Below are 12,288 nucleotides of genomic sequence, written 5' to 3' on the forward strand. Positions count from 1 at the left end.
GGCTTTGCGTTATTTTTGAGTCAGAGGCTTTTGTCCCTTTTTTATTTAGAATTAGTAATATTTGGATCTAGATTGAACGCTGTCTTTCCTTTGTACCGGTTACACCTTTTATTATGGTGAATACCTATTTGTTAACCCTAATTATTTTGTTGAGTTTTCGGAGTACACATCCTTGGTTGTCTACCCCATCTTCTACCCCAGGTCTATCTGCATCCGCAAGGTGGGACACCTACATCGGAACGGGACACTAAAACTATACGAAATGGTAATCATACTTCATACATTGATATGAAATATAATAAGGAGAAAGTGAATGAATAACCTCTAAACTTAAACATATTAATGGTCAATGAATTTTACGAAAAATCGATGTTTAAAAGTATATACTTTAAACGTAAATCTGGAACTAAGTCCCCTTTTTTCCAACGATTTCCGTTCAAAACCTTTTCCGTACCTCTTTAACCAAATATCATAACCATATTTATTTTTATCTTTATTTTAATGATGGAGGCTACTAACAAAATTGGTGAAAGAAACAAATGCTTTGAATATGACATATCTGCAACAACCTTGAAATAATTAGTTTATGATAGACAAGTTAACAATCATAATTGATTAATAGTTTATCCGCGCATAAATATTTACCAGATCCTCCACCTTAAACCTCATTAAATTATTTATGCGATATCCCAATTATAATATCAGATATTTTAAAATACCATAAAGTTACACATATGGCCAGAAACAGACAGAAAGTCAGACAGAAATTTCTTTTTCAGTTTTATTAACCAATTTTATTTTTTTAAATATTTTTATTTCGTCTTTTTCTTTGTTTTTGTGGGGTGTAGGTGGGGGGAGGAGGGGCCGACCAAAAACTGTAAATTGGTTCCGGGTACACAAACAAACAAAACAAACTAATTTTTTTTTTTTTCACGCTAAGTAGGGGAGATAATTATTTATATTTATAGCAGCGTAAATCTGTGACTTTAGTCTTCGATAAAAGAATGAATCAAAGTTAAGGTTTCAGGTTGAAGTCAAGTTAAACGATAAAGTCAAAGTTTAACTGATCTTGGTGCAATCAATCTTTGTATAATTTCAAACGTTGACGCTAATCCTTAAACCATGATAAATAAATCGATTAAATCATCAAAGGTAAAGCAAAATAATGCTGCTCCTATCAATAATCAAAGAAAGAAAATTTCCAAGGCTTGCGATATTTGCAAAAGACGTAAAATGAAAGTATGTATATCATTCCAGTAACCTGTTCATAGTATTTTATGATTACTAACAATGTGTCTAGTGTAATGGTTTGCAGCCATGTTTATTTTGTAGTAAAAGAGGGTTAACTTGTCTGTATCTTAAAGTTGATGGTCGATCTTTAAAAGGTAGATCAGGTCTTAACAAGAGAAACTTGGTTACCATGGATATCTCAAATTTGCTGGCAGATTTTGGTTATACTACTACCGCTCTTGATCCATCTAGATCTTCAATATCATCTATATCAAATTCTTCTCCTCCAACTCCAATTGCATTACCTCGTCAAGAACCATCCTTTTCAACTATATATCAAAATTTGTTAACATCATTAACTTATTCATCATCATCAACTACTTCAATTCCAAGTCCTACTCATAATGATAAATCAATCATTAGCTTACATCAACATGCAAATGGATCTCGATCACGATTATTAATGACTGAATCAGGGGATTTAAGATTTTATGGTAAAACATCACCTATATCATTCTTAAATGAATGTAGAAATTATTTTGCATCAAGTGTTGGTACTTCTAAATTTTCCAAAATCCCAAGTCAAGAAACTTTACAAAGACAACAACAACAAATGTTAATTACAGATGGAATCTCTGATCCAAGATCTATTTCCATTCCAGATGAAGAAACTTGTGATATGTTAATCAATATCTTTCAAGAAAATATTAATAATGTTTATTATGTCTTTGATATGGAATATTTTAAACAAACTATTTTCAGACCCGTTTTCAACAATGATGATACTTTAGATCCCCTTATTAAAGATAAATTATTATGTCTTGAATATATGGTGTTTGCTATAAGTACATTATTCATCAAATTTAAAGATGCTAATCAATTAACTCATTTGAATTTATTACAACCTCAACAATATTTACAAGCTTGTGAAACTCTTTTACAAAATCATCCTCATAAGCATGATGATAAGTTATGGATTGCCGAATATCATTTGTTAACTTACTTCTATTATATCTCCTGTTGTAATAAAGGATCATCATGGATTCATTTAGGTATTTCAATCAGAATTTGTCAAGCACTTGGATTATATGATAATAAAACTAATAACCAATTTGCCAATGTGAATTATAGTTTACATAGAAAGAAGATATGGAGATCAATATTCATCTGTGATAGAATTTGCTCTATAACCTTCGGTCGTCCATTAACCATCAATGTTGATCATGGCCCTCGCTTAATCAATGGTAAAGTGGATGATTTACAAGATCAATTTCAATATAATTTATATTTGATCTCATCTATTAATGGATCCATCATTGAAAAAATTTATAGAGATGATGAATCCATTTCAATCCCTGTTCTTAATCAATTATGTCAAGATTTAAATGATTGGTATTTGAATTTATCCCCTCAATTGAAATTAAATTGGGATAATCCTGATGATTTCACCAATATTTCAAAAGTTTTCCTTCATTTAAATTATCTTTTTGGAATTATAAATTTAGGCAGGCCTATATTTATGAATTTTATAAATTCACCAACTTTAACTCATACCAATGATATGGTGATTCATTTCATGAAATTAACCATTAAAGCATCTTATTTATCCCTTCATTTGATTAAATCTTATTTATCTTCCAAACCTGATCGTAATGAGAATTTCTTATTGATCACAGTGGGACTTTATTCATCATTGATTTTGGGGGTTACAACTTTAAATCAAAGACAATTGGTTAAATTTGATGATGAATATATTAGACTTTTATCAGAAGCTATCATGATTGGTAAAGATGTTCTTGCTAGTATTGGTAAATATGATAAAGTTTCAAGACATTGGTCAACTGTGATTGGTCATTCATTAGATTGTTTGAAACAACCACTTATAAATCAAGGTGGTGAAGAATCAGATTCTAAAACTAATGGTATTGATATTTCATATTCCTTAATCAATATTAGATTCTATGAAGATGAAACTAGTTTCGGCTGGGGTTCATTGCCTACACCACAAATATCATCATCATCATATGAGTTTGAAGATGATGGAGTATCATCATTTAGTGAAGAATATGATGATGAGAATTTATCAGATGATGAAACTCAAGTTAAAGGAGCTGAGATTGAGTATATGACTTTACTTCAAACTAATAAAATCACCAATGCTTGTATTCAAGATTTATTTACTTTAACAGGTTATGAAGGTATCGTTGAAGATTTCAGTAATAAAGTGAATAATGAATTTATTAACACTGTGAATACCAATATCACACGAGCTTTTGGAGTTTCATCTGAATCACCCACATCACCTGAAATCGATCATTTTGGATCACTTATGTCAACCACTACTAATGCTACATTAGCTGAAGCTACAAAGCCTACACCAGGCAATGATTTAGAAGCATTTAGATACGATTTTAATGAAGTATCATGAATAATTACGGATTTTTTTTTATTTTTGTTTTACTTCTTTTTATTTATTAATCTTACAATTTATTATTATTATTATTATTTATATATACATATATAGACAAACAATTAAAATGTTGTTATATTTATACCATACTTATTTCGTATTTGTAGATGACCAATTCATTTTCACTTGAAGATTCTTTATCCAATCCAAATCGAATTTAGGAGCGGTATTAGTAGTGTTATTCAGATTAGATGAGGCGGAACTGGATGAGGAGGAGATATTTTTCAAAGTATTTAGTTTTAGGATTAACAGATTTGAAAATTCTTTCCGGGTTGAAGTTGGAGGTGGAGTATTTTCCTTTTGATTATATTTTTGTTGGATATTTTTAAAAATCATTAATAACTTATCATTACAATGATTATCATTATTGTTATCCAGATGATTATGACTATGTTGTTTTTCAAATTCTAATTCATTAAAGAAATCTTCATAAATATCAATACATTCCCAACAGATAAACTCATCGTAATTATTCGTATAAGTAGAATTCTCATGACCGTAATTATTACTATTATTATTGTTATTACTATTGATACTATCACTCTTTTTCAATTTCTTTCGATAATTCCCTAATAATGATGAAATTTCATATAATGGTCTTTCACAAATATCACAATATTTTAATAAATCAGAGCCAGGTACTTTTCCCCCAAAGATTTCTTCTAAATTCTGTCTTACCGTCATATTCCCTGCATTAGTAGAATTCCCACCACCGGAAATAGCTCGCTTATTAGATCGAAGTAATGATGATGAGGTGTTTATAGATGTTATGGTAGACACCTCTGATAAATGATCCACAAGAGGTTCATTTGAGGAGGCGGAGATTAATTCATTATGGATTTTGAAATTGGGTATGGAATACATTCTTTGTTTAAAGTTTGCGAGGGACTTCTTTTTATTAATGGTTGATGATCGTCTTTTAAAAGCTTCAGATTGAATTATAGCTTGACTGTTTTCTATATGGACATTATCTTGTTCTTCTTCATCTTCATCGTCATCGTTTATCATATAATCTTCGATTAAGACGATAGGATCTTGACTTTCATCACCTTCAAATGTGATACCTTCATCATCTTCATCCTCGTCATCATCATCTTCAATATCAACATTGAAGTTAATATTGCTATGTTTAAGTTCGGGCTCTTGGTCTAATGACAGGGAAGATTGATTGTCTTGTTGTTGTGGTGGATGATTTTGTAAATTCATTAATGACGGTATGGTGGAAATAGAGTTATTCCTTATTCTTGAAGAATTATATTTCTTAGGTGGTGGTGGTAAAGGTAATGAAGTTAAGGTAGTATCATCGATTAAATCTATAAGTGAAGGTTGATGTTTTAATCTATGATGAGGTAATGATGGTACTTGATGTGATAAATCCGTCTGTATGGATGTTACACTTTGATTATTGGTTCTATTCAATAGTGAAGGTGTTGAAGACACCCGATTAATCATATTTGATTGACTTGATGTTATCATTTTTATAGTTTAGTAGTTGATGTTTGATTAATGTTATTTTCTCATTGAAGATGAATGGATATAAATAGCGAATGGACTGGAAATGAAGGAAGTATATCCCAAAGTAAGTAATAAATAATGTTGGTTAGTTGGTTGGTATTGCTTTGTAAATGGTTTGATAAAAAAACTTTAAATAAACAAAAGGAAGGAAGGAAGGAAGAAAGAAAGGAAACTAAAAATTATTTATAGTGTGTTGCTGTTAAATACGAAATTTGTTTATTTCGCAATAATATAAAATAATAGCAATATATATGAGAACAATGAGTAAAATAGATAGTTAGTAACTGAAATATCCCTTGATGAATGGAAATGTTATCTATGTGTATCTGGTTGTATCCCCACAATATCTAGTTGATAATAGAAAATGTGGTAAAAAGAGTATAATAAATACAGAAATGTGATGTTATTTTTAACACTTCACTTACAGTAGAAAATAAGTTAACCCCCCTCAAATCTGAACTTCTTTTTGTTTTCAGGATTTCTATTTATTTTTTATTTTTCTGTTTTAGGAAAAAATTTGACAGCTTTATACATGCTCTAGTACACACGAGAATGGGCTTTTTTTGTTGCATAGAGAAAACTACACTACAACTATAATTGAAGTAGTAGTTGACAGTTGAATCTATTAAAATTGTAGAATCTCACAGGTTAACCATTTCAAATCAGATTCAGAAAACTTAAAAAATTTCATTACTTACATCATTCAACCTCTTGCTGCTTGAAACTTTTACTGTAGACGCTTGCTCTAAAAAAAATTTTTTATTTTTTTTTCATCGTCCCTTCCGTCTAGAACTAGAACATTTTGTCCGCCCTTCCTTACTCTTTTTAAACTTTGTCATATGACACGAGTCACGCATTATACTGCTAGAATTGTAGTGTATATAATCAATATTAACCGGCCTGTATATAATACCATCGGTTACAACAAACTCAGTTTTCTCGGGCGAATGTCACAGAATAACTAACACTTGGAAGTGAAATACAAAAGACTTTGGTAATAAATGGTATCAACCCAATTTTGAATTACATGGCACTAGGGTTTACATTTCTTAGCAAGAATTTTCTTTCGTAGATAAACAAGTTTGCTATGCTTCAATTAAAACTACTATTCTTAAGTTCATTGTATTCAAGATCAATAAATTTACAAATAAATTTAGAAGTAGATTAGGACTTCCTCTATCGTTTATTTATATGGCTTAAATTCTCAGTACTTGAGTAATTAAAAATTAGTACCATTAAAAAATCCAGAAGCGTACTCCATTCTCTACTTAACTGCATTATTTTGGAATGCACTGGAATAGGAACTCCATTTTTGTTTGAAAAGTCAGTACTCTATTAGCATAGCTAGACTACAAAAATTGTGTAATCCGCGACATTGTTCTCGGAAATACTATATCATGAGATAAATTAAACCTCTTTGATATATTCCAGTATCTTCACTAAACTGCATGCCGTTGAACAAAAAGTAAATAATTTTTATTGGTATGTAAAGTAATATATTTAATTCTAAAAAGAGAAAAAATATAAAATAGGAAATAAAAAATGTCTTATTAGCAATTACAAAACAAATTAAACAGCAAATAATGCTTCAGATATGCTATTTATGACAACTTCTAACTATGACAAGAAAATAAAGAAAAAATAAAGAGGAGAGAAGATAAAAAATAACATCACTAAGACGGCTATTGTTTTGGTTATAGTAATATACACAACACCAAAAATCAATTGTTGGAAAAGCAGTCAATAATTCCGAATCTACAGTATTCCATACGTTCGATAATTTTATAAGAAAGATATAATAAGGTTGGCTTTTTTGCATTGTAGTTGACAACAAGGTCGTATCAAACTGAAGATATTTATTTCAGAGTTAACTAATTTCGTTGACACGCGAAATACGAGATTCATATCCTCCAAAATCGTATTCTAAATTAGTTGATGTATTTATGCATCTGCAATAGCTCAATCTTAATATCATTCAACAGTCCCAGTTAGAAGCTATTTATTTATAACTCATCTCCTTGATCAGTGACATTGATTGTTTCTCTGAAGTGTATTTAAGACATATATAAGAATATGGATACATCTATATAAACAATTATTGGTGGGAACCAGTTAATTATAGCTTTCAGTTATTTCTTTCTTTGCGCAATAATCTAATTCGTAAAATATTTTTTTGTCTCTTATTTTTTAGATCGTCCAAAATCGACATTTTTTTATTTCGGTAATCCGACTCACCGACAGAAATCCCCCTAAATTCAATGCAACGGCAGGACTATTGCATTCTGGATTGTGTATAATTATAAGTATATATACGTCCAGTTTTATGAAAGCAGCAAGTCTTATTAGTTGGTGACAAACTATCCATCCATAATAAGAACTTTTTAATGTTAGAATTTATATATCTACTTGTTTTATCTGGGTGTTGCAAGGAAGCAGATATCATAATAAGGGACTGCATTAACTTGATTCAATTATATATCATCTTTTTAGAATCGGATAAGAATTCGACTTGACTATTGATTTCAGAACAAAGTTCTCTGTGTGAATCACTATTCCAATCTTGAAACTCCAAGAAGCCCAACTTAACAGCTTCACAATACATCCAATTAAGATTTTTCATGATTGATAATTCGAAATCATATCCATTTAATTCTCGAATTAATTCTTTACCAAATAATCTCTTTTTAATAATTTTTTTCTTGAAATCGTCATCTTCTTTTCTCAAAAATGTTTCCATCACATCAAGCTTTGGTTTTTGAGCCCTAATAAAGAAAAGATTGGATGCTTTAAAAAGATGGTAGTCATAATTGTTTTTAGCAGAATCTTGAGCATTCGACCCATACGTTGGGGTGTCTGTATTATGAAAATCAGTTAACCCGTAAAGTGGGTTGTTGTCGTCCATATTTATATGTGTTTTCTTGGTTTGGGTCTTTCTTTTGCTGTTGGATTTCTCATTTCCTATCTTAAATGTTTCCAATTCACCTTCCAGTTCTTCGTGACTCTGAATATAATCGACAATTGGATCGTATTGACCTACTGCATATATCTCATGATGTCTTGCTTCATTCAAAGGCCCAAACTCTCTGGGAAATTCTTTAACTTGATAATATGGTAATCCTAACTGATGTGCAGCAGCTATAAAAGTTTCTTTGTCATTTTCTGGAGCACCACCTTGATTTAATAATGGGTAATAAAAATTAGGTCCAAACAAATTATAGTATAGTGCTAGAATTAAAGTTTTAAAATGTACCTTTTTATTAATAAGTAATACATCTCCAGAACTTGAAGATTCAGCTATAGTTCCTTTTGTATCATGATAAGAATATTTTCCAGGTGAATTACCCCTAGGATCATTTGAAAAATAACTATTTCTAACCTTCATTGTATCTTCAACTTTGATAGCACTAATTTGATAGAAATAAGGTGAAGTTGATCTTCTAGTGAGATCTGGCCAAACAACAAGATGGTTATTTATAAATGGTTTATTAACGAAAAGGATATCTGGGTTTTTGATGGCCAAGTTACTAACATCCATATAAAGGACATTTTTGAACGAGGAAATAATCAACGCTAGTGATCTTAATTGATTTTCCTGGATCTTTTCCAAGTCATTTTCATGAATATAATGAGTCAAGACTTTACAGGTACCTCCTAGAGTTGGCAAAATCACATTGCAAAATTCAAAATCAAAATCTTCTTCAAATGGAATTATAACCTCTATAGGTAATTTTGCTCCATTTGTTCTTAGAGTCTTAATATTCAACATTAATTGAGATTCGTCACCCTTATTACCTAAAAATATGTATCCATTTCCTTTAAGGAAAGAATTAAATTTATTTAATTTATTAATAAGATCATATGGCCAATAATGGTTTAAATGTTCTATAAAGTTTTGATGAGAATTGGTTAAAGATTCCACTTCATTTTCAGATAATGATAAGAAACTTTGAAGAAATTCCTTGGTTCTAATTGGTTCTTCTAAGTACTGTTCGCGTAAGTGGCCTGTATCTTGAGGAACCCTACCGTTGGCATTTAAATTATGATTATTGCTTTGATAATGTTCGTCATTATTGAGACTTTCAATCCTTCGTGGTCTGGCTTCAAATAATTGCTCAAACAATTTTTTTAGGAATGTCTTAAATGCAAATTTAAAATTAGATTCAATTTCAATTTTAGACATATATGTGGAGTTTGTATTTATTTCAATCATAGTTCTGGCTTGTTCAATGAGTTTGTTATAATCATAACTTTCGATCACTCTGATTTTGAAATTCCTTTGTTTTTTCTTAAATAAATCTTCATTAGCATACTTCCAAAAATGGCTAAGATCATCTTGTTCATCAAGCAATATGCTATCAAAACATCTTTGCATGACTAAGAAATTGCTTTTAGAGTCATAATGATATCCTTTCATAGAGATTGCTTCATTGTGTTCTATATCAGGGTGAATATTTATGGCGGTATTTTCTTTGCTGGTAAGTTGTTTTGATGTGGATGATGATGGAAATGAAATAGATCTTTCTGTACCCAAGAGTATAAACCTGAGTGTCAAGATAAGGACTGAGCATGCAATACAGATTCTTACTATTGACTTTTTATGATTCAAATTAATTTTAAGAAGCAAATGAAGGGTTGACATAGTTAACTTTTATTCTTTGAATGTAAAAATGGTAAAGTTCACCTTTAGAATAAAGAATTAACGGTTGACAATTTTAAAAATAAAGCTAAGTGCAAAGGATGAGAACAAAGATGATTGGATTAAAATGTTACAACCATATCAAGAAACACGGTCGAGCTGACTATAAATATTTTTACCAACAAATATCCCTAAACATATGTTACAAGCAATATTTATATATGCACTAATTTAACATCATAATTAAAACACTTTTTTTAATCGTTTTAGGTGCAGAAACGATTAAATTATTAAAATTATGGTTTTTTTTGACAGTTATTATTAAAATTTCTTTTATTTTATTTTCATTTTTATATTAAAAAATTAATATTTTGCATATCTTGACCGGAAATGGATTACATCTTTGGTTCGGAAGTTGCTTATTATTAGATAAAAAAAGATTTCGAGAAAAAAGGAAATACGCAGAATAACAATAGCAACACATTCAAATGTATTTTTCCCGTTATAAATTAATTAGTTGTTGTTTAAAGAACAAAAACAATTTCTTTTCAAGTTCTAGTAATCCTAGCGTAATTGGATTCTCCTTACTTACTTCTGACAAAATTCAAGGACATTATGAATAGGAATCTATAACCATATTCTGTTCAAAACAGCTCTATGGGTAAATTGGTGCCTATAAATGAATGGATCGTACTTTAGTGACGTCCAATTATAAACAAAAATATTTTTGATGAAATTATATTGTATATATCTCGAGACGTTTATATTGACGAGGCTACTAATGTCTAGTTGGAAAAAATATAGTAGTTGTAAGCCACTAAAAACGAAAATTACGCAAAACACAAAAAATAATGCAGACAAGTATTTTCGCCTCGTATATGTTGTGCATGAATTACACCACGTACTTAGAGAGACTAACTAAACATTAATTTTTCGTTGTCTTTATATGTGATCTTAGGCTCATTTTTAAAAAATAAGATTAGATATAAATAAAGTCGAAGCTTTCAAACCATTTATTAAAGTTTGATGAGATTCCGTTGCTATTATATACACCTTTGTATTGCATAAAATATTATAAAAGCATATAGTACCGTTGTATACCAATGCTTAGGAAACTGTAGAAACGACAAGAGTGAAGATTATTTGCCACAATATCAAATCAAAATAAATGGATTTTTGACATACAAAACCAGTGAAGGACAAAACTCATCGGACAATTAAAACTTTTTCCTTATGTATATCGTGTGGGGCTCTGTTTTATTAAAGTTTTTATGCACAATCCTTCATGACATTAAATATAAAAACTCCTTGTAAATGAAAAAGCCCCCTTCTATTGTAATATACAAAAAAATGTCGCAAAAATAAATTATTTTTAAAAAACAAACATACAAGCAATTACTTTTCATAATTGATTAGTTGTATCTTAATTTCATATATACATATAAAGAATGATGCTAGTTTTAGATTATTTTATAACCATATCAGAAGCAGGTGAACTTATCGTCACTTATTTCTTTATCTTGTCTTTGTTTATAGCCAAATAAATTGTGTTATAACGTATTACGGGCTAAACATAAACTAATGACTAATTATGACCCCACCCACACCCGAGTGTGGATGTGGATATAGTTTTCAGTATTTCAAATAAAGACTTTTGTTTTAATAGTACTAGATGAATAATTCGAACAATGCAATACTTGATTAACAACAATATTTGATCTACAAACTCAATTGTCTGTTTAAGCACACAAAATCGATTCATTTACAATGTACTAAATGTTAATAACTGCATATTGTACCTTAAATAACAGATTTTTGGTTATGATGTTCTTTCATGAACTTTGCTATTCTCGAATATTTAAATTGAGTTATAAGAATATGCTTTTCTATTACTCTCCTTTTACACTTCTAATATTATAGAAAACCATAAATGCACAAGGAAGTATTAGCCCTTAAAAAACTGAAATCCTGCTTTAGTCCCGGTTAGAATAATATAGACTTAGAACTGGATAAATCACTCTTTTTTTTACATTTGCGCAATGCAATGCATTATGCGTCTTAGATCTTGACACTAAATATTTAAAAATAAATAAAAACTTAAATATATGAGCTGTAAAACCGACTGCCTTATTTGTTTCCAATACCCCCCCCCGTCATATTAAATATGCCTAATTTGTCGAATATTTTGATGTTTTTTTGTTTTTGCTATTATTATCGACGATGAAGTAGGTGACTTTGAAATATCATAATTAAAACATTCATTCTCAACTTTTTTGTTTACAATCTCTGGAATAAGTTTTATAATTCTATACTTTACACAAATCTTTAACTTAGGTTTGCAAGAAATGAGCTTGATAGATAAACTATATAAAGAAAACTCTATTTATTTGTAGGCATAGTGTAAAACTCTTTTAGGAGTGGGATTAAACTTAGCCGG

The 12,288-nt window shown here is 29.7% G+C and overlaps 3 protein-coding genes across 3 annotated transcripts; 1 reads left to right on the forward strand and 2 right to left on the reverse strand. All coding sequences in view use genetic code 12, as the record gives it.

Annotated features, from left to right (window-relative positions):
* Nucleotides 1-1,420: 1,420 nt before the first annotated feature.
* Nucleotides 1,421-3,658, forward strand: DFJ63DRAFT_332465 (uncharacterized protein; the record flags this gene model as incomplete). Its single annotated transcript, XM_064907682.1, has 1 exon — nt 1,421-3,658. One exon carries the CDS (start codon nt 1,421-1,423, stop codon nt 3,656-3,658), a length of 2,238 nt encoding a protein of 745 aa, XP_064764298.1.
* Nucleotides 3,659-3,790: 132 nt separating this feature from the next.
* On the reverse strand, nt 3,791-5,176 carry DFJ63DRAFT_310126 (uncharacterized protein; the record flags this gene model as incomplete). The annotated part of the gene is made up of 1 exon (XM_064905538.1): nt 3,791-5,176. One exon carries the CDS (start codon nt 5,174-5,176, stop codon nt 3,791-3,793), a length of 1,386 nt encoding a protein of 461 aa, XP_064764299.1.
* A 2,506-nt stretch (nt 5,177-7,682) lies between these two features.
* DFJ63DRAFT_310127 (alpha-mannosyltransferase) lies at nt 7,683-9,629 on the reverse strand (the record flags this gene model as incomplete). The annotated part of the gene is made up of 1 exon (XM_064905539.1): nt 7,683-9,629. One exon carries the CDS (start codon nt 9,627-9,629, stop codon nt 7,683-7,685), a length of 1,947 nt encoding a protein of 648 aa, XP_064764300.1.
* Nucleotides 9,630-12,288: the final 2,659 nt, after the last annotated feature.

The sequence above is a fragment of the Scheffersomyces coipomensis genome, assembly GCF_036884675.1.
Source record: "Scheffersomyces coipomensis strain NRRL Y-17651 chromosome Unknown DFJ63scaffold_1, whole genome shotgun sequence".
NCBI classification, from domain to species: domain Eukaryota; kingdom Fungi; phylum Ascomycota; class Pichiomycetes; order Serinales; family Debaryomycetaceae; genus Scheffersomyces; species Scheffersomyces coipomensis.